The sequence below is a fragment of the Manis pentadactyla genome, chromosome 2 (genome assembly GCF_030020395.1).
Source record: "Manis pentadactyla isolate mManPen7 chromosome 2, mManPen7.hap1, whole genome shotgun sequence".
In the NCBI taxonomy this organism is placed as follows: Eukaryota; Metazoa; Chordata; class Mammalia; order Pholidota; family Manidae; genus Manis; species Manis pentadactyla.
This window is the reverse complement of record NC_080020.1, coordinates 155,795,758-155,816,609: the sequence shown is the minus strand read 5'-3', so window position 1 is coordinate 155,816,609 and position 20,852 is coordinate 155,795,758. Positions and strand designations below refer to the sequence as shown.

General features: G+C 57.9%; 1 protein-coding gene across 4 annotated transcripts; it reads left to right on the top strand.

Annotated features, from left to right (window-relative positions):
* Positions 1–298: 298 nt before the first annotated feature.
* PROM2 (prominin 2) lies at positions 299–19,769 on the top strand. Of its 4 annotated transcripts, none has more exons than XM_036880015.2 (24): positions 307–1,072; positions 1,731–1,780; positions 2,163–2,365; positions 2,459–2,579; positions 2,875–2,938; positions 3,214–3,303; positions 3,599–3,798; positions 4,109–4,183; positions 4,925–4,988; positions 5,242–5,401; positions 5,728–5,880; positions 6,812–6,935; positions 7,481–7,572; positions 7,698–7,782; positions 9,255–9,401; positions 9,856–9,927; positions 10,715–10,807; positions 10,947–11,000; positions 11,269–11,349; positions 11,571–11,639; positions 12,417–12,506; positions 12,745–12,851; positions 13,169–13,243; positions 19,476–19,769. In XM_036880015.2, the coding sequence occupies exons 1-23, from the start codon at positions 823–825 to the stop codon at positions 13,230–13,232; spliced, it is 2,508 nt and encodes an 835-aa protein (XP_036735910.2). In that variant the 5' UTR covers positions 307–822; the 3' UTR covers positions 13,233–13,243; positions 19,476–19,769. The 4 variants fall into 4 exon arrangements, with proteins under 4 accessions (XP_036735911.2, XP_036735910.2, XP_036735908.2 ...); XM_036880013.2 differs by lacking the exon at positions 19,476–19,769 and adding an exon at positions 13,434–14,531; XM_036880017.2 differs by lacking the exon at positions 19,476–19,769 and adding an exon at positions 13,434–14,531 and having other exon boundaries at positions 912–1,072; positions 2,163–2,313.
* Positions 19,770–20,852: the final 1,083 nt, after the last annotated feature.

Here is a 20,852-nt window from a genome sequence, read left to right as displayed (position 1 = left end):
CATTTTCTTTAATGGCTGCCCAGTGTTGTGTGGGATGCTCATTCTATCAGTTCCTTCCTGGTGGTGGACTGCTTCTGCTATCATCAAGAACGCTGGCAGGAACATCCCCCATCCATTTTGCAGTATTTCCCTATGACCTGCTCAGCTACAGGCACACTCTGGTTTTGGGCACAGAGCCATTTGCAAAACAGAGACCTGTGTAAACACATCTCTGGACATATCCGAGTTGATGACTGGATGGGGCATTGTTGGGATTCACCCTCCCAACGGACTGTGCCTGTCTGAGAACCACTCTGGACAAAGCCTGGTGGCCTCTCTGCTCCACGTTCGTTTGGCAGCCGGCACAGGCATGACACAAGGGGACAGAGCAGGCCCCAGAGGAAGTTGGGAGAGGAGCCTGGTTCCTGGCCTGTGCTGCCATTCTTCACCCCTTGGGCCAGGTCTTCACCCGCTGGCTGCTTTCCCTGCCCCAGACTAGGCTGCTGGGTCTGGGCATGGGCTTACATTCTGAAATTGGGCCACCCTAGATAACCCAGAGCTACCGAATGGCCCCACTGGCCCGCTCGGCGGCAACCTTCCCGGGAGGACCTGGGCCGCTGAGGGCAGGTCGGGACCAGGCCATGCCTCCTCCCCCAGGCCTCCGCCCCTGCCCTTCCAGAGCTCGGCGGCGCCCAGGCAGTTCGGGAGCCCGAACCTGTCGAGCAGGTTTTAAGAGCCGCCAGGACTGAGGCTGGGGAAGGATGCGCGGTCTGCCCCGTGCTCCGCGCGCTCTCTCGGTTGCCTGAGTCCCTCGCCTGCCTGCCCCGGAGCCCCGGCGACTCCATGGCGCGCGCACCGAGCCTCCTGGCGCCCCTGCTGAGCCTGGGCCTGGGCCTGAGGCTGGTCCTGAGCCTGCCTGGGGCGGGGGCCACGGACTGTAGGTCTTTCGGCAGGGCGGAGCGTCTGTCGTTCGCCCCGGAGGCCAGGGTCCGGTGGCTGGCCCCTCGCGTTCGCGAGCAGGGGCCCCTGGACCCCCTCTATAGCACAGTGCGCCACTTCCTCTCCGTGGTGCAGCTCAACCCCTTCCCGGCTGGTGAGTGCACCCCTTTCCCCTGTGGGCTTTGGGAAGTGTGGGTCCCAGCCAGCACCCTTGTCCGCCTCCACCTCCTGTGCTCCTACCTGTCAGTAGGCCCTTGGAGTCCCCAGCGTCCCCCATCCACACCTTCCTAGAAGCCCCAGAAACCCAGGGGCATCCCCCGAAGACCTTCCTTTGTGACCATGGACAAGCCCCTTTCCTCCCTGGACCTCAGTTTCTCTGTCCCAAAGTAGAGGAAATTACGTTAGCAGTTGTCAAAGACTGAAGATTTCCTCTGGGTCTAGTGGCACAAAGAGGTTGGAAGGACCAGGAGGGGCCATGGGACCCCTCCCAAACTGTTCCCTGCCTCTTGAGAGGAAGGACTGCCAGGCCAGGATCCCTTCCCTGCTTTTAATGGGGCTGGTGGCTTCCCCACATTAGGGCTTACTTGTCTGGCCCAGGAGGAGAGGTGGGCCAGGTCTCCCCTCAGCCACTGCCCTTGTAGCAGCATTGAGGCCTGGGCATCCTGGGACGGGGCCCTGGTGACACTGGCTTCTCCCACGGTGGCATGGTGGTGGGAGGAGCCCCTCCAGAGAGCCCCCTTCACCTGGCAGTGGGAGTAGACACGGGCAGGGCAGTCATGGCCCCCAAGTCCCCAGCCTGACTCTTTCCATAGGGTTGGTAAAGGTCCTGCTTAATGAGCCGTCCTCCGTGGAGGTGGATGAGGTGAGCACGGGGAAGGTGTGTGCAGGGGTGGGGAGTTAGAGCTGAGCATGAGGTGGGCAGACAGGGAGACCTCCCCACCCAGTCACCTTGCTGAGAATCCCTCCAGGGTGGGGTCTCCAGCGCCCCTTCCCCTCTTTCCCAAGCAGGCTTGATTCTAAACCTCCTGATTTTAAATGGCTGTGGGGTTGCATGAGCCCACACCTCCCTGGACTTCAGTTTCCTCATCTGTAAGATGGTAAAAAACAGTAAGGACACGTGTGCCATTCCCATGGGTTCAAGGAGGAGTGTGCAAGTGCCTGCTGTTTCTGGCTGACCTGTGGAGTCAGGTGCGGGCTGGGGTGGGAGGGCCAGGACAGCCCCTCACGCCTGCTGCCCTGTCCAGGTGGTGCGGTATGAGGCTGGCTACGTGGCATGCGCTGTGATTGCGGGTCTTTACCTCCTGGTGGTGCCCACCGCTGGGCTCTGTTTCTGTTGTTGCCGCTGCCGCCAGCACTGCGGGGGCCGAGTGAAGACCGAGCACAAGGCAATGGCCTGTGAGCGATGCACCCTCATGGTCTTCCTGCTGCTGACCACGCTTATGCTGCTGTGAGGGGCGCCCAGGTCAGGCGGGAGGTATGGCAGACGCCCAGGGTGCCTGTGGGCATCCAGCAAGCCCCTTTCTCCTCCACATCCCCACAGGACTGGTGTGGTCTGTGCCTTTGTCACCAACCAGCACACGCACCAGCAGGTGGGCTCCAGTGCCGAGGCCTTGCCTGAGACTCTGCTCAGCCTCCGTGGCCTGGTCTCCGATGTCCCCCAGGTGAGTACTGAGCAACTCCTCACCCTATGTTCCCCTATGAGCAGCAGGTCCAGGCAGGACAGAGTAGAGCGGGTGATTAGCCCATTGCCTACAAATTAGAAAGGGTGCCCCTTTCCAACACGCACCTGACTGCCCCCTGCTGGACAGTTACTGTAATACATCAGTGCACCCACAGTATCCTCAGGATGGATGCCCAGTGGTCTGTGGGGCCTGGGGAGGGCTGTGGGAGGTGGGCCGGAGTGGAGAGTGTAGGAGGACAGGGGAAGAGCAGCCTCACAGCCTTGTGTTTGCCTAGGAGCTGCAGGCCGTGGCACAACAGTTCTCCCTTCCCCAGCAGCGAGTCTTGGAGGAACTGGATGGTGAGGGTTACTGGTGGGCGAGTCAGCCCGCAGCCCCCTGCTCAGGCCTGCATGGGGGAACTCTTATCCCCTCATCCCAGCTCCACCTGGGAGCGCCCCGCAGAGGTGGGGATTGGGCCCCTCTGGGCAGCATGTTAACCACACTGCCGTAGGGCCGAGAAGCCCATGCCCACCCTGCTGAGCCCTGAGCCAGGGCCTGGGTAGGCTGGATGGACTGGTGGGGAGGGCCCTAGGCTCCTGGGGGCCAGCCCTGCAGACTGCCCTGTGCTTTCCAGGTATCGGCCTGAGCATTGGGGGCAGTATCTACACCCAGCTCCGGAGCACCGTGTATGAGGCCCTGGCCTCAGTGCAAAGCCTGGGCCAGGGTGAGTGGAACCAGCGTCCTGGGTTGTCTCCTGGGGACAGACCTCAGATTTCTTCTGCCAGCTCAGCAAGCCCCACCCATGACTCTCCCAGAGCTTTCTTCTAGGAAGCCTTCTGGCTAGGATCCCCGCCCATCTCCTGACTTAATGGGCCCTGGGGGCAGTTTCCACTTCAACCTCAGAAAGGAATGGTTGCTGGCCCTTTGACTAGGGGAGGCAGAGATGATCTGCCTTCTGCCAGGCCTCTGGGGATGCTGGTAGCAGTGGAGACTGCTCAGTCCAGATGGGTGTTTCTCAGCCCTGCAGGTCTCTGTGGACCACTTCTGGGCCCTGAACGCCACCTTGGTGGAGCTGCAAGAGGGACAGCGGGACCTGGAGCTGGCTGTTCCGGAGCACCGGCAGCGCCTCCTCATCCAACTGCGGGAGCCCGGCTGCCAGGGCTGCGCAGGGGCCCTGAGTCAAGCCCGAGCCCTTGAGCTGGGAGCTAACTTCAGCCAGGTGCAGACCCAGGACCGAGGCCTCTTGGAGCAGGAGGGGCCTCTGCCTGCTCCGCAGGAATCCCGGGGTGTTACTGAGGCCCTGCTGGTCCCTTTCCTCCAGCTGCTCCTCCCTCTCCACACAACCAGGGTTAATGATGGCCATCCTGGCAGTGGGCATGCACTGTGCCATGGACTTTGTGGGCATTAGCTCCTTGAGTTCTCACTGCTACCCAGGGCAGTAGGGCCCAAGGGAGTCCCCTCTGTGCACTGCAGGGATCTCGCTCAGGCCTCTCCATGGCTTTCCCATCCTCCCCTCCCCCCCGTTTCAGGTGCCCCCTGTGGGTGATGTCCTACATTGGCTGAAGGGTGTCCCGGAGGCCAACTTCTCTGGCATGGTCCAGGAGGTTAGTGCCTGCCCTGGGTTAACTGCCTTCTCCCCCACCTGCCTGGGAATTCACAAGTGAGGGGTTTCCCCATCTTGGGGGAGGAACCCAGCTGAACCTAAGACCTGGGTCAAATCAGGGTCTCATCTACTACATGGTGCCCCTGGGCAAGAGGCTCATGATGCTGATTCTTGGGTGCACACAGTCTGGTGGGGGAGGCAGGCCTGGAACTCAGAAGGAAGAGTTAGGACCCCCAAGGGAGTGGGATGCTGGAGTGGCAAGAGGGTGAGCACGCAAGCTGAGCCCCGGAGGACAGGCAGGCTCTCCTGGGTGGAGAGGGCTGTGGGGGAGGGTGCAGGGTGAGACAGCACCTGTGACCCATGGCCTGGAAAATGCCAGGAAATAGTGAGTCAGCTGTGCCGCTTGGTTGGAGTGGAAGGTTCCAGGAGGAAGGAAGTGGGAGCTGAGACTGAAGGAGTAGGTTGGAGCTAGACTTTAGGGAAATAGACAGGTGGTCATGTGTAGGATAGGTGGGAGAGACACAGCATGGCACATGGCTAGGCAAGAGGGATGGGACAGAAAGGACAGGTCTCTGAGGAGCAATGTTTTAGGGAGTTGGGTCAGGCTGGGCCAAGGGAGGGGAGAAGAAACCAACAGAACAAAGGGAAGGCTGTTTTCCCTCTGGGCCTGGTGGCATTGGGGTCACCCAGGCTGGGACACCTGGGTGGAGAGTGGGAGGCACAGCTCCCTTTGTTCTGGCAGGAGAACCTCACCTTCAACGCCCTCCCGTACCTGGCCGACTTTGAAATAACCAACATGGTCAGAGGTGAGGCCCCTGCCAGGGGCCAGGCTGGCTGCCCAGCATGCCCCCCACCCCCACCCCAGAAAAGAGACTTGTGGAGAGTGGGGTGGGACAGTGGGGTGGTGGGTCAGGGGAGGAGGGTAAGGCTGTCCTCATGGCTGGGTCTGGACAGAGACTGGGCCTGCTCTGTGGTCCCAAATGTTCTTCATGCCCATCTGTCTCCTCCCTGGGCCCTTGGTACCTTCCCCATCCCATAAGTCCCTGCTGCTTTGGGCAGAGCTGAAGAACACGGTGGCCCAGCAGCCTGCAGGACTGAGGACACTGGCTGAAGGGTTCCCCGGCTGGGAGGCAGCCTCTCACTGGAGCCAGGCGCTGGAGAATGTGGCACAGAGTAGCCGCCCCTACCTGAAGGAGGTGCAGAGATATGAGACATACAGGTGCCTGGGAACCCAGGGGATAGAAACCCAGCCTCTCAGCCACCCTGGGCTCCATTTCTAGCCCCCACCAACCCCTGGTTGTACTAAGCCTCTACCTCCATCTAAGCCCCTACTCCCTGGGCCTCTGTGTCCCCATCTTGGCTGTGTGCCTTTGAGATATGAGCCTGGGGACCCCACAGAAGGCACGGGACCTCTAAGTGTCCACACCTGCACTCCTAAAGCCCCAGCCTTGGCGTCAGAGGCCCCACCCAGCCACTAGGTCCTATGCCAGCCCTCCCTGGTGCCCAGCTGCCTCCCTTGGTGACGCCACCCCTTCTCTCTGACAGGTGGGCTCTGGGCTGCATGCTGTGCTCCGTGGTCCTGCTTGTGGTGGTCTGCAACCTGCTGGGCCTCACCCTGGGCATCTGGGGGCTGTCTGCCAGGGAGGACCCCAGCCACTCAGAAGCCAAGGGCGAGGCTGGAGCCCGCTTCCTCATGGTGTAAGGGCTGGGCACAGGGGAGGGATCTCTCCCACAGAGCTGGCCGAGTTCTTCTCATGCTCGTGGACAGCTCCAGTGTGGCTGCAGCAGCGAGCCCTGGCAATCAAGAGACTGAGCTCTCCTTGTGCTTTAGTACCAACTTGCTGGGTGTCCCTGGACAAATTATTCACCCATCTGGGCCTCAGTGTCCTCATGTATATAAAAGGGTTGGACAAGAGCAGGAATGGCAGATAAGAAGCACTTCCTCTCCCACACCAGTGGCCACTATAGTAATCAGCAGTCATTCTTTCCTCTGGAGCCCAGAGAGAGCCCCAGAATCCTTTTTAACCTTCAGCAACCAGGCGGCACCACCAGGGGCAGAACCTGTTTGCCATCCCTAAATGGGTTGGTCTCTAAGACTAGGGCTGCCATATCCAGTCGTTTAAGTTGGTCACTGCATAAGGGCTCCTGGCTGCAAAGGGGCAAGTGAGGGCTGCAGTCCTGCCTGTTTTCCTCTGAAGCCTCAAACCTTGGCCCAGGCTGTGCCTGTCTCACAAAGAAGGCCTCAGCAGCACTGGCCTGGGTTGCTGCCCCCCTGGCAGGTCATGGCTGGCAGTGCCAGGTGGCCCTGCTGAGGGCCAACCTCTGGAGCTGTCCTGGGTCCAGAGGTGGGCAGTCCTGTCTCTGAGCAAAACAGCTACCCTCTCCTCTAGGTAGCCAGGGATAGCTGGATAGGGACTGGGGGAGGATAAAGTAGGGCAGTCAGCAGTTCTGAGTCCTCCTGGCCCAGGAGGCTGAGTCCTTGGACGCAGGGTTTGCCTCTCTGGAGAGCTCTGTCCTGGGGCCGACCCACTGACCATGCTGACCCTGGGAGGTGGGTGGGGATGGAGGGTGTGGTCCAGGACAGCCAGCCTGCTCTTCCATCTCACCCCTGCCCCTCCACCTTCCCCAGGGGTGTGGGCTTCAGCTTCCTCTTCGCTGCACCTGTCATCCTCCTCATCTTTGCCACCTTCTTTGTGGGAGGCAACGTGCAGACACTGGTGTGCCGAAGCTGGGAGAGTGGGGAGCTCTACGAGGTGGGCCTGCGCCACTCCGGGGCCCAGAGGGAGGTCAGGGGAGATGCAGGTAGAGCCGGAGGGTTAGAAGGATGTGGGAGTCAGAGGGAGCAAAAGGGAGGGAGGGACAGGAGGAATGATGGAAACAGTTAAGGAAGGACAGGAAACTACCAGTGGAAAAGGAGAGAGAGCAAGAGCCAGTGGTCCCTGGGGTAATTAATATCCAGGCCCCAGCAGGGCCCAGGAACTGCACCCAGGCCTGATCCCCTCTGTTCGCAGAGTCTGCAAAATGCGAGTCCTGGTTCCCCAGCACTTCTAGCAGATGAGCTGAGGTGCCAGCCCAGATTCTCAGCTGAAGACCAGGCTGGGCACACCTCCCAGAGATTTGTGGGAAGAGTCTCTGCAAGCAGTTAGGACCCAGGGTGACTGAGTTAGAGGCAGACTCAGGCTGGAGTCACAGGGGTGTGGTCTCTGCTTACCAGGGTGGTGTGGGACCAGGCCCTAGTGAAGCAGGAGTGCCCTGCCCTGACCCGCCTCCAGGCCTGTTTCTCCTGCTCCATCTCCAGTTTGCAGATACCCCCGGGAACTTGCCCTCATCCTTGAACTTGTCCCAACTTCTGGGCCTAAAGAAGAACATCAGCATCCACCTGGCCTATCAGTGAGTGGGAAGCTTGGGCAGGGGCACAGGGCATGAGGAGGGGCCGAGGTGGGTGTCCCAGTAGCGTGGACAGCCCCCACCTGCCATCCTTTCTCTCATCTTTAATGCCAACTGTTCTTCTCCAGACAGTGCAAGGAAGGGGCTTCGCTCTGGAGGGTCCTTCAGCTCAATGACTCCTACAACCTGGAGGAACACCTTGACATCAGCCAGGTAAGGGAACTTTCTGGAAGTCTGTGGGGACCCCTCCTGCAGATCCCTGCCCCTCTGGTCTTGCCTTGTGGTAGGACCATCTCCTGAAACCGAGAAGTCTGTGAGAGCAATGGAAGCGCCTCCAGGGCAGAGGCCCCTGCTGCAAGCTCAGGGCCTGGCCCAGGGCCAAAGCATGAGGTTTCTAGCATGTGTAGGTGGACGGGTGAGAGCCTGCAGGATGTGACGAGCTCTGAGCACTGTGCTCCAGGAAAAAATGGCCACAGCTGAGATTGTAGCAGGAAAGGATGGTGCCAGCGAGTGTGAAGGCGTGGATGTGTGTGTCCTGACCCAGGACAGCCATTGCTGGGATGCCACAGTCAGGAGTAGGGTGGTTGGGGCAGGGTGTGTGGCAGTGAAAATGATGGTGCTGACCTCGGGTGTCCCTAGGGGAGGGCCCACCAGAGCCCCCTGACTGAACTCACGCAGCCAGTAGGCGCTGACAGGCGCTCCACCCTGCCCGACCTGTTCCCTTAACCGCTGGACTTTACTGGAGCTGGGTGTGTAGAGCTGGAGAAACTTACTCCTGCTGGTGAGAGGCAGGTCTAGGACAGAGAGAAGGAAGGTATACTTCATGTGAGGGGACGAACTTTGAGAATGTGGTTTTCCTAAGAATATGCAGAAGCTATAGCACATCCCCTCCATCCTTTTCTCCACGCCTAAGTGACGTGGGAGTAGAGCTGCCTCGGCTTCTGGGAACTGGAGGAACCTTTCCCAAGTGTATCCTGGGAAGACCCCCATTTCTCCACCTGCCATCCTCCCCCCAGTACGTTTAGTCCTGATTCTGCATCCTTTCTAGGAACCTTTCCAACTCCTCTGAGTCCACCATCCATCCTCAGCCCGTGGTGTACCATAGCTAAGTGGTCCAGATCTCAGTCCCAGCTCCTTGTATGGAAGTATGTAACCCGGGGCAGTTTGCACAGTGCCTTAGCTGCTTCCCTCTTCAGCATCTCTAGCCAGATGAGAGGTCCGTGGAGCAGACCATGTCCCAGTGCTGGGCCGCAGGCACTGCCCGATGGCTGGAGGCTGGCCTGGGAGGGGAGGGGTTCAGTTCACAGAGAGTCTGGACAAACAAGGCTTCAGGTTCAGAGGGACTGGGCAGTCCTTAGGTGCCACCTGGTAACATATGAAATGTGACCTTGAGAGTACTTGTCCTCAAAGGAGATACTAGTGAGCTGAGGATTAGGAGATAAATAAGACAAGGAGCACTTCCCAGGGCATGAGTAGGGCTCTGCCACTTTCAAACATTTCCTGTACCTGTGTTACTGATGCTGAAACGCTGCTCTAAGACCCCACCGCTGGGAGATTAGGCCTTTTCTCCCCCTGGGGAAGGCATCGTGGGGATGGAGAGAAGCCACCCCTTCACCTAGGCTAGCAGCTCTGGGGTTCTGGCTCAGCAGCTGGGCATGCTCCCTACCCTGTCCCCTCCCTCCCAGTATACTGCCAAGCTGCAGCAAAAGTTGGAAAGCTTCAAAGTGGACACGAAGAATCTGGACCTGCTGAGCCCAGCTGCCCACCGGGACCTGGAGGCCCTGCAGAGCAGTGGGCTGGAGAATATCCACTACCCTGGCTTCCTCGTTCAGGTCAGCAGCGAGCACCTCAGTCCAGCCCGTGGCAGAACCAGGGGCCTGCAGAGGAGCTGTGGGGGGATCTCGTCCTGTCTTGTCTTGGCTCTCCACCTTCCCTTAACTCCTCCATATGTCCCTGGAGCCTCTTCCTCTTTAGGGTGTCCCAAGACCATGTGTCCCCCAGCCCCATTCCCAGCAGCATGTGTCGCTGTTCATGGTCCTGAACCCACTGCCCTGGAGAATGCTGGTGGGAATTTGCCTCTTTGTTGGGTTGGGTTACACCAGAACGTGCCTCATTTTTTCCTTTTATCCTAATGGAAAATGTCTGATATATTTCACAGTTTCAGGGCAGACCCACTATGACTGATGTGTCAGAGTGGACTTAGCTGGTATGGGCACTTTGAAAAATACTGGGAGCTAGAGGGTTGGGGAGCCAGGGTTCATCCCCTCTTGGCCTTTCCTGTCTCAGATCCAGAAGCCCACGGTGAACACTGATGTGGAGAAGCTGGCCCAGGAGCTGGGAAGACTGGCGCAGACCCAAGTGAGATGGGAGCAGAGGTCTGACTAGGGAAGCAGAAGTCAGAGGGCGGCCTGGGAGGTGGGAGAGGGTGGGAGCCCTTGGATTGGCGAGGGGGTGAGGGCAGAGACGGGATTGAGGGCCCACTGGTGAGGGCTGGGGCTCTGGTCCCTTGGCTGGGCTTGAAGGTTTTGCAGCACTAGTTCTCACTCAAGCTCTGCCACAAATTGGTTATGTGGGCAAGTCATTCAACATCTCTGGACCTCAGTTTCTTCCTGTGTGAAGTGGATTATCCTTTAGATACTTAGAGATCAGATGGGGAGACATCACTCCATTCCTAAGTGCACACCACTGTGGAATAGGGCAGGTGTGAGGTCAGCGTGGCCGATCAGATGTCATGACAGTTGTCCTTGGGAGCTGAAGCTCTACTGGAGAAAATCGGTTTTCTTTTTATAAATATTCAGAGTTAAAAGAGTTTCTCTTTGAGATGTCATATGCCTCATACCAGCCCCACATGACGGGTAGGGCAAGGGGCTTTCCTCAGTTCCAGCAGATGCCACTGCTTCTTAGACAGCTTCCGTGGCTGACTTAGGGGTGCCTAGCAAGCAAGGGATGGGCCTAGAACTTAGACTTAGGCCACCCCCAAACCCAGATCAGGCTGAGTAGCTCAAGGAGGCCTTGGTTTTTGGCATCTGAGCCCAGCACTTTCCACATGCCCTCTTTGTGTCTGGGTGAACACTTTGGTGAAGGATGTGTTGGCAGAAGCTGTCCTGTCCTGGGCACAGTGTGATTCTGATCCCTGTCCCCTCAGAGCAGTTCTGTGCTGGGGCAGCAATTGCAGGAGGAAGCCCAAGGGCTCAGAAACCTCTATCAGGAGAAGGTCCTCCCCCAGCAGATCCTCGTGGTAAGTTTGGAGGCACAGGGAGCCTGGGATCTGGGGCAGAAGAGAGGCAGGGAAAGGGCATGAAAGAGGAGGGAGGGCCTCAGAACCCTCCTTCCCTGCCAGTTGCTTCCCCTAACTAGCCCTGGTCTCTTCTCCACAGGCCAAGCTCAATCTCAGTGTCAGGGCCCTGGCATCCTCCGCCCCAAGTCTCCAGGTGATTGCTGGGGATGGGAGGTGGGCAGCAGAGGGAAGACAAGTAGGGGCCCAGCTGGCTTGGGACATTGCCTGCTGTCTCTGGTCCCATTGGAGGTTAAGGGTGGGATGGGAAGACATGGGGGTGGGTAGGCAGGTTCTTGAGAGCTTCTGTGTCACCTGGCTAAGGTGAGTGTGTTGTGTGTTACATGTTGAATTCATGAATGGATGAGTGAGTGACTGCTTTCTGACGGAGCGGGGCGCTGAGTTGAGCCCTTTTCTCCTCCCAGCTGGAGACCTCAGGTGTCCTGCACAGGGTAACTTACTTAAAAGAAGAGCTGCCTACGCAGGCCACCCTTATCCTGAGGAATGTGAGAGGGGGCATGGGACAGGGGTAGGGGCTGCCTCAGAGCAGAGGTGGGTTGAGGGGCTATGCACTTGGGGCTTCCATCCCAGGCTTCTCCTCCCCTGTCCCCTCACCTTGGCTCCCAGAACAGCCAGCTCAGCCTGTCCTGATGGCATCAAGCATGAGAGGCAAGGGGTGCTGGTTCCTGGGACCCCTACCAGCCCAGGGCTCCTCTCTTTCCTGCAGGAAAGTATGTGTTTCCTAGCCCGGGAGCTGGACTACTTTTCCCAGTATGTGGCCTGGGTGAGAGAGCAGGTGAGTGGGGTCTCAGATCCCCCTGGCTTCAAACAAGCTCCCAGTGATACCAGTTCCTCTCCCTGTTTTACCCCTCCTCTGCCCCCTAGAGCTCCTTGGAGGTGCCCTAGGCCTGCAGGATTGAACTTAAACTCCCAGCTCTGTAGCCACACCCCTGCTTTCTGGCTGGGCTCCGTTCACACAACCTCTGCCACAGCCCTTCTCTGCAGCCCGAGTGTGAGCTGGCCTGGCTGTGGCTCTCCAGACCATGCTGTCCACACCTTGGTCCTGTGCCCTTCCCTATGCTGGTGCCCTAGCTTAGCTTGTCTAAGACCAATCCAGCCCTCAAAGCCCACCTCCCCTTGCAGGTGCTTGCTGACCACAGCCTCTGCTAGCTATCTAGCATCTGCACTAGGCCGGTGGAGCTCTTGCCTAACCTTGAGTGTCCCTGTGCGTGCATGATTGAGTTTGTGCATGGTGTGCAGTGTATATGTGTGTGCATGCACACACATAAGCATTGCCTGTGCAGTGAGAATGTGACTTAAGGAGCAGTGCTGGGCACACAGCTTAACACTGACTGTTGAATGGGATGGAAGGGGCGGGGGCTGAGCAGTGAGCCTATGTCAGCATGGCCTCATCTCTCTGTGCCCCTGCAACCATGTGTCTGTGTACTACTTTGCAGCAGCTTCCAACTGTCCCTGAGCCTCTCTGTGTCCCTGTCAACCTTTCTCTGAATGTGAGATATGCCCCTGTGGGGCTGAGCCTCTCCGCATGTGCCTGCCTCATGTTGACACACAGGTGACTCAGCGCATTGCCACCTGCCAGCCCCTCTCCAGAGCCCTGGACAATGGCCGTGTCATCTTGTGTGACATGGTGGCTGACCCCTGGGTGAGTGCCCTCAGCTCATCAGGCCTCATGGTTGTTGAGACCCCCATGGGAGGGGCAGTGAGATAAGGGCATGAGGCAAGGCAGGGCCCCTGCCCTCAGGCCTGCACCCCAGCCCTTCCCCTCAGCTCTGAGAATGCATCCCAGTACCCCTCAGTGAAGTTGGGGGACTGGGGTGTGGGGTGGGGTGGGGAGGTCGCTGCTCAGCTGCAGTGACCTAACCTCACACCCTCCACCCCAGAATGCCTTCTGGTTCTGCCTCGCGTGGTGCGCCTTCTTCCTGATCCCCAGCATCGTCTTCGCCGTCAAGACCTCCAAATACTTCCGTCCCATCCGGAAACGCCTCAGGTGAGGAGCCTGCCAGGACTGTGGGGAAACTGGGGACCCAGGAAGGGTCCTTCTGGCTGTGGACCCCCTGCCTCACCCCTCCTGAGGCTTCCCAGGCGGAGGAGGCTCATGCCTAGCCCTGAAGAGTCACACACTCAGGAGCTCGCGGGCCAGACAGGTGCTCCCGGGGCCTGCTCCATCTTGTCCTTGCTGGAGCACATCCACCCAGGCACAGCTCCGTGGAATTCTTCCTGCCCCTGGAGAGCTTCCAAGGTGGGCAGCTGAGGGAATGGGGGTCTCCGCCTGGTCCTCACGCCCCTTTCTCTGCAATGCCACAGCTCCACCAGCTCTGAGGAGACTCAGCTCTTCCACATTCCCCGGGTCACGTCCCTGAAGCTGTAGGGCCCCTGTGGGTGAGTCTCTCTGCCCTCTTAATTCCTTGATGCTGGGGTGGACGTGAGATGGAAGGGAAACCGGGACCTCTAGGTCCCAGGGAGGCAGGAGGTTCTGGGATTTGGCGGGGTCTGCGTGTCCGGCGGGCAGGGCTGACAGGCCAGGGCCCCGCCCCATCTCCCGCCCCCTGTTTGGTTCTTGATGTAACAGTGATATTTGCTGGCTGTGAGGTGATGCCCACGCCGCCTGCCTTCCCCCTTGGACTTGGCCCGGACCAGAAGACTTGGGTTGCTCTTGCCCCAGAGCCCAGGCTGGCAGCCAGGCCTGGACTGTCTCTCACTTCCAGTTACCTGACCCTGTTTGCCTGTCTGCTTTCTAACCCCTTTCTGCTCATGAACCCCTTCATTCATTCTCAAAAACACACTTGAGTTTTGTTGAGCTAGAGAGCCAACAGGTTCTTCCAGTGTCTAACCCTTATCCTTCTTGCTGCAATATGTTAGCACCAGGAAGAGCCTGTTCTCCACCTACTGGAAGCCCTTCCTCTGCCCTTGGGTGGGACGGAGGCCCTGTGCGGTCCCACTCTGTCCCCACCCTCCCCTCCTCATGCCCCACCACAACCCCTCGCCAAGCTCCTTGCCCCTTTTCCTCATTTGGCCTCCCAACTTGCCCCGGCTTCATTCTGTCCCCTCTCCAGTCCTTTATCCTCCCTCCAGGAAGCCCTTTTTCCCCTTCAACCCCTCTTTACCTTATCCTGCTATCTTGCTGGCCCCCAGGAATCCCTCCTGTCCAACCAAACTAATCAGGTGAAGTCAGCAAGCAGGCCAGGGGCCACCATGGCCCAGGCATGGGCCACCTGCAGACTCTGCCTCATGGCCCCTGAGCCCTCCACTGCCTGGGGAGCTGAGGTCCCTCAGTGGGGTGAGGGAGGCCTGTCTGAAGGCTGAGTCCCCTGCCTGCATCCTGGGTTGGAAATAGTGCTGCTGGCCCTCAGCTCCTCTCTGGGCACTGACTCCCTAGGAAGGAACCTGGGGCCTGGGCCAGAGCAGGGACTCCCCCTAGGTTCCCCAGAAGTTCCCTCTACATCAGCCCCCAACCCCTAGCTTTCCTGGGAGCGATCTCATGGCCATACAGGACTGTGCCCACTGGCCCTTCTCCTTCTGTCCAGTGCATGTGGCCTAGGGTCATCCCTGGCCCATCCTGTGCCCTCTGACTGCTGGACACTGAGGTCCAGAAATGGGGAAGGGGAGGAAGGGAGAGGAGAGGGGATGGGTAGGGCCTCAGATCCATTAAAATATTCTCACTTCCTAAGCCTTGGCCTTGGGTCTTTGACAGTGGCCCTCACAGCTGGGGCCCCTGGCAGTCGGTGTTTCACGAGTGTTTGTGGAAGGAGACTCAAGGGCCCTTCTGACCACAGGCATCCAGGGGTTACCCCACAGCAGATGGGGAGCAGGCAGACCTGGATTCGCATCCTGGCTCAAACGCCTGGTAGCTCGGGTGCCTCGAATATGTTATGTGGGTCCCCTAGACCTCAGTTCTCTGTTTATAAAATGCGGTTAACAGTCATAGCCAACTCATAGGGTTGTGAAAAGCAAGGCAATGTGTGGCAAGCCCATGGCAGGGGCCTGGCACAAAACATGTGCTCCTGTGCTGCTATTTTTTGCCATGACTACTCTGGGCCAGGGACAGAGCTGGGTCTGGGCAGGTACAAGGGAAGACGGAGGTGGGTTCCTGTTCCACGGTGCAAAGCCCTTTAACACTGTAGTCTGCTTTGTTTCAGGGTGTGGTTATGTTTAATTACATCTTACAAACCAGCAGCAAATTTACTACTAGGAATTAGACTGGTGTGTACACAGTGTACTGTCACTATGGCAAACACACTCTCAAACAAGCATTGAATGTAGCACAGTTGCCTCTTTTTGGCTTTTCCAGGGTTTTCTGGCTTGTTTCTCCTCTGTTGCCTTGCACGGGGGGACTGTAGCACCCTGCACTTTAAGAATGAAACTGATGGGGTAAAAATAGAAATAGAAAATGATTAAAAAATCGTTTCTAGTTCTCTATCAAAATTGCCTATCTTATATTTTATATATTTTATCAAACCAAGCACAGTTATTTTAAATTTCAGTAACACCCTTATATGGATCCTCTATGAGTCTGTCTCTAGCCTCTATTGTTTCTCTTGTTTTTTGTTCATTTGTCTTGTTTCCTCACATATCTGGAGGTTTGTTATTGAGTACTGTGCATTATATCTGAAAACCTGTAGAAATAATCTGAGGCATAGAATGAAGTTATCTCTCTCCATGAGTATTATATTTACACGTTAGGTGTCTTCGGATCTAGCCAATGAGGACTGTTTTAATCCACTTGCAGGGACTGAGATGATTTGGGGTCCCAACTGAAATCATGAAAGATTGCCAGGTACCCCCTACTCTTGGTGGACTCAGTTTTTGCCCCCTTAGTCCCAGAGGCTGTTACCAGCTCGCTCATCATCTTGGATCAGCGGACCCCCAAGGGAGAAAGCAGCTCCAGATGCCAGGTGCACGTCTCTCTGTTTCCTTCTTTCCCGAGATCTTGGCCCTGTGATTCTCCCCTGCCTGTTTGCTCCCTGATCCCCCCCGTCAAACTTTGAGAAATATTTATTTTGAGCAGCTTTTTAAAGTTGTTCTCAGATGGAATTTAATTCTAATGATCTACTCCACCACGATCAGAAATAGTGGTCATGAAAATTAACTGATTTCCCTCTGGGAACTGGGAAAGGCTGCCACTCAACTGACTCTGGTATCCAGAAATCTTTGCTCAGACAACGGAACACTAACTTTCCAAAGGAGCATAGCTTGGAGAGTACGGCATAGGCTCTGGTAACCTGGGGATAAGGATGGCACTCTTGGCAGGTGACAGAGAGACAGAAATAGCGACAGAGAAAAGTATATTACATATTTTCCCAGTTTGAAAATGCTGGGATCCTAAAATGCCAGTCTTACTTTAGGTGCAAAACTAAGGCCCTTCATGCTCATGTGCTGATCTGTCCTAAAGGGGTGGGGGGTGGGGGGTTGTCCTTGTTTCCCAGTTGAGCAAGTGAAGCTCCAAGAAGCTACATGCTGGTTCAAGGTCTCCGAAGTTGGAGCCCAGCCAGACTTGGGTTCAGGTCTCCTGGCCCTGATGGCCCTGGCTGTGCTGCCAGTTGCCATTTTCTGTGGGTGTGCAGCAGGGGAGGCCCTGTCTCCAAGGAGGTTTGATCCAAGTGTCCTTGCTGTCCCTATGGCAGGAGGGACAACAGATTGGAGGCCACAGGGTGTTCTGCCAGCCTCTCCTCTCTGGCCATCCCAGACCAAAGACCCTGTGAGCCATAAGTGGCAGATTCTGCCAAAGACATGCCATGTGAACCAGGGCCTCTGAGGTCCCAGGTGGTTGGCCAGAACCATTCCAGCAGGCTCCAGGTGTGCAAAGGAAGGGCCACGTGGCTAGGGATCTGCTCAGGCTAGCTGAGGAGACCAGCAAAAAGCATTAACATCTTTTGAGCTCTGAGTATAAACTCAGAAGTGTGCCAAGCAGTTCACATAAGTTAACTAAGAGGTAGCACTATTATTCACCTACTTATGATTGAGAAAACCAAGGCACAGAGGCACGCAGACTTAGTAGAAAGGGCACAACTTATCCAAAAGGATCAACTGGTGATGGCATTTCAGGTGGTAACTGAATTCTCTGGAGTCAGCCCACAGCCCGGCTCTGGGTGCGTGTGGGCAGTGCACCCCTCCTCTACCCTCCCAGGGCCAGGGCCTGTCCACTCCTAGCTCCTAGTGTCTGGGCTCTCTGGGGACTGAATGCCAGGGTCTGATCCAGGAGGCTAGGAGCCAGCCTGGTCCACAGGCCACGTGCTGAAAAGAGGCCCCTTCTCCTTGGTCCCTGATCCTTGCTTGCTTTCCTGGATGTGCCGCTCCTGGAGCAGTTGGCACACAGCCATCTTACACGATGCACTGACCACTGCAGCCAGGGGCAGGGGGCAGGCCGGTGTATGCAGAGAGGTGACCCCGGCCCTGGACCTCTGCAAGTGATGCAGAATTTTAGGCAGCCTGAACCCTCCCCACACTGAGGTATCTAGGAGTCAACTGTTGAGTTAGAGGAAGGAGATTCGGGGGACATAAGCTGAGCCCAGGAAGAGGGGTGCCCTCCCTTCAAGCCAGAGGATGGGGGCTTTAAAGATCCCCCAGAGAGCTTCATGGTGTCCCTGCAGTTTGAGAAATCCAGTGGACTGATGTCTGGCCCCCATCTGCAAAGTCTAGAGGGCAAGAGCCAGGCGGGCTCCTTTGCTGGCCATGCCTCAGAGAGGGCCGCTGGTCCAGTGAGGGCATCATGGGAGGGAGTCAGTGTGGGCTCTCAGGCCTGGTGCCAGGAGGCTCGCCTGGAGAGGGAACAGACCTCAGCAGAGAGAAGGTGGAACTGCCATGGGGTGTCGGGGCTCCTTGGCCCCCTTTGGGTCTTTGTGAAATACCCTAGTAAGGTGGGTGGCGGGGAGGTGCCCAGCAGAGGCCAGGCTCTGGGGTCTTGGGGACATGCCCACAGGAGGGTGAGGTGTAGCTTTACACATCCACCAAGCCCCGGTGCAGTTCCAGGAGAGCTCCAGCGGGGCCCCAGCCACAGCCCCTGCTGCCCACGGGCCCCACTGCAGAGCAGGACAGCTGGCCGCCATAGGGGCCTGGGCCCGAGCTGGGCTATGCTGTGGGAAGGGACCAAACTGTTGTATCTCCCCGCAGAGCAGCATCCTGGGCCTGCCAGGTCTCTGTCCAGCTACTACAGGGCAGGACCAGGGGCCGGTGAGGGCCGGTGGAAGACACAGTACGGCTCCATGCAGTGGCCTTGCTGCCCCACAGCCGTGCTGGCTCAGCAGTGTGGTGATGCCCTGGGCCAGCAGCATCCAGGTGCGGCGCCATTTTGGGGCAGACATTTCTGAGCTCCTGTGAGGAAGGGCTTCACATGACCCCAAGGGGCCTTCCTCATATGCTAGGGATCTTGGTGGGGTGTGGGCCTAAAACCTGACACTGTACTGATGCCCTCTCTCCCCTCTACACCCCGTTGGCCAGGGACCGGAGAGTCATGTCCCAGGAAAAGAGACTAGGGAAAAGATCCAGGCAGGGGCTTGTGGAGCCAGGTTTGACGTGCTGAAAGAGGGGGGCTGTGAGCTTGGGGCCGGAGTGGAGGGGACTATGAGCAACAACTGAGGAAGGTCCAGAAAACCCCAAGACTTGTGGGTAGGAGCCGTGAGAGCCCTCCCCAAGGTGGGGTTAGAGCAGGGCCCTAGCCAGCCAGAAGGGCTCACCACTGCCTCCTCTTAGAAGTGATGAGCTCAAGTGCACCGCAAGGAGTCACAGCCGTCCTCCGGGCTGGAATGATCCCTTCCTCTCCCCCTTCCGAGTCCCATCCTTGGGCTCCCCACTTGCCACCCTCCGATGTGAGGAAAACCACAGCTGAAATCCATCAGCCTGAAGGGTTCACGCCAAGGGGAGATTCTCTCACAACCTTCCTTAGCCTTTTTTGGGTCTCATAACAGCCAAAGAATCTCTGGACTCCCAGACCCACTCCCAGAACATTTGCAGCCGCCTCTGCACTGCTGTTGCAGCCTCCCAGCCCCGGTGAGGCCCAGTGAGGAGCCGGGCTTCAGGGAGTCCCAGGCCTCCAGCCCCTCCTGCCCTTCTCATTCCTGCATTCCCAGTGTTGAGGCCCAGCAGGAAGTGCCCGGGGCTCTGGAAAGGGCCATGGGTTGGGCAAAGATGTGGCACGGGCACCCCCCAGATGTGTGCTTAAATAGGGGTTTCCCCTTGGTGGTTGCTTCAGCGGGAGCTTCCCTAGGCCCAAAGGCATGGGGACGTGATGGGGGAGAGCAGCTGTCCTGTTCTGTCGCAGCTTGAAGCTCGTTAGCTCGGAAGAAAGCATCTCCAGGTAGTGGGAGCTTGGTGAGCCTGCCAAGTGGTCTGGTGGTGGGTGCTTCTCCAGAGGGCAGCACTGGCCTGGGGAGTGGGCTTCTACGACCCTGCCTCCTGTGACAACACCATAAGTAAGGCCTGGCTGCCTTACCCAGTGTGCTGGGTAAGTTTCCACACCGAAGTACAGAGCATGGAGGGTGGGGGATTCTCCATGGGTCCACTTTGGGGGATCCACTTTGGGATGAAAGGAACAGGCTTTTCTTACCAGGTCTGTCCTTTTCTAGCCTATGACCCTTGGAAAATCCTATAACTTTTTTGGGTCTCTCCTCCTCTGCAGAGTGAGACCATGACACTCATCTCCCTCGCCCCTGTGAAGTGAGCCCTGCTTGTGGGAGCTTGCTCGGAGCCAAAGGTCACCAGCTGAAAGGCCTCTGGACTGACAGGGAACTTGGTCTCTCACCTGACAGCTGTACACGGGGCTTGCTGTCACCGTCCTCCCAGGACACAGCAGTGGGCTGCGACCAGTGAGTGTAAGGTCCAGCCTGTCCTGAAAGTCCAGCAGGGCCAGACACCAGGGTCGCCTCCTGCTCTGGAAGACCAGCCCTCCTTGCCTCAGTGGGTCAATAGCTCCAGGCTATTTTTTCCCTGAGGATAGCTAATGAAAGTTGGAGCTAATTGGCTGGCTAAAAAAAAAGAAAGAAAAGAAGGGCGGGCAAGTGTTTCTGTTCCATCTGCAAAGGAGGGGGTGGCTCAGGGCTCTGTTGCCATGGGAACCACTGGCACAGGCTGGCTCCTTGGGGTGCAGAAAAGGGAAACTTGGCAGAGGTTTTAGGCACCTGGTTCCTGGGTGGTTTCCCTGGGGACTGAGCAAATGCCCAGGAGGCTGCCCTCCTGAGGGCAGGGAGGCTCTCCCCTGTAGGATGCCCAGGGGCCCTCGCCCTTGCCCCCACTCGCCGACCCAGGAGATCCGGCAGGTCCCTCAGTCTCCCTGATGTGGCCCCAAGCTCGAACCCAGGCAGCAAATGACAGGCCTTGGAGAGATGGGCTACTCGGGGGGGTCTCAGGGGCTCGGGCTTGGCTGGGGCTAGGGGAGAGCGGCTCCCACACTGCAAGCCCCTCATGGGGTAAAAGAGGTAGTTAAGGGTGGGGAACAGATGAAAGAGACCGAAGAGCCCCTGTGTGTGACATGATGTGGTCGTTGTGACTGTCGCCATCTCCTGTGGTGCAGTCTCATCAGTGAGGTCATTTTGGACCCAGGGCCGCAGAGTGATGTCCCCACCAGGAAGATGCTACAGGGCCGGGGTGGCAGGGAAGCTGGAGAAATCCCAGGGAGACCCCAGGCCCTGGCCCAGTGGAACCCCCTCTGTAGTCCATCTTGACTGCGAGGTTGACTGCTGGTCACTCCACTGCTATCATGAGGAAGGGCCAGCAGCACGGGAGTAGACAGCTGGGTTGGGGTGGTAAGCAAGGAGGAGGGGAGGGACTGGCCTCCTCTGTGAGATGCCTCCAGGGGTGCCCCAGGCTCCCTGCTGTCCCCTGCCCTCTCCAGGCAGGAACACCTGCTGCAGCGCCCCTTCCCCTCAGCCCAGGCTCTCTGCACCCCCACCTGGGGGAGCAGGGAGTTGTGTGTTAGAGAAAGAGATAGACTGCAGGGAAGGCCCAGAGGGAGATGCTCAGAGTCACACAGAAGGACTTCAACAGGCTGAGAGGGCAG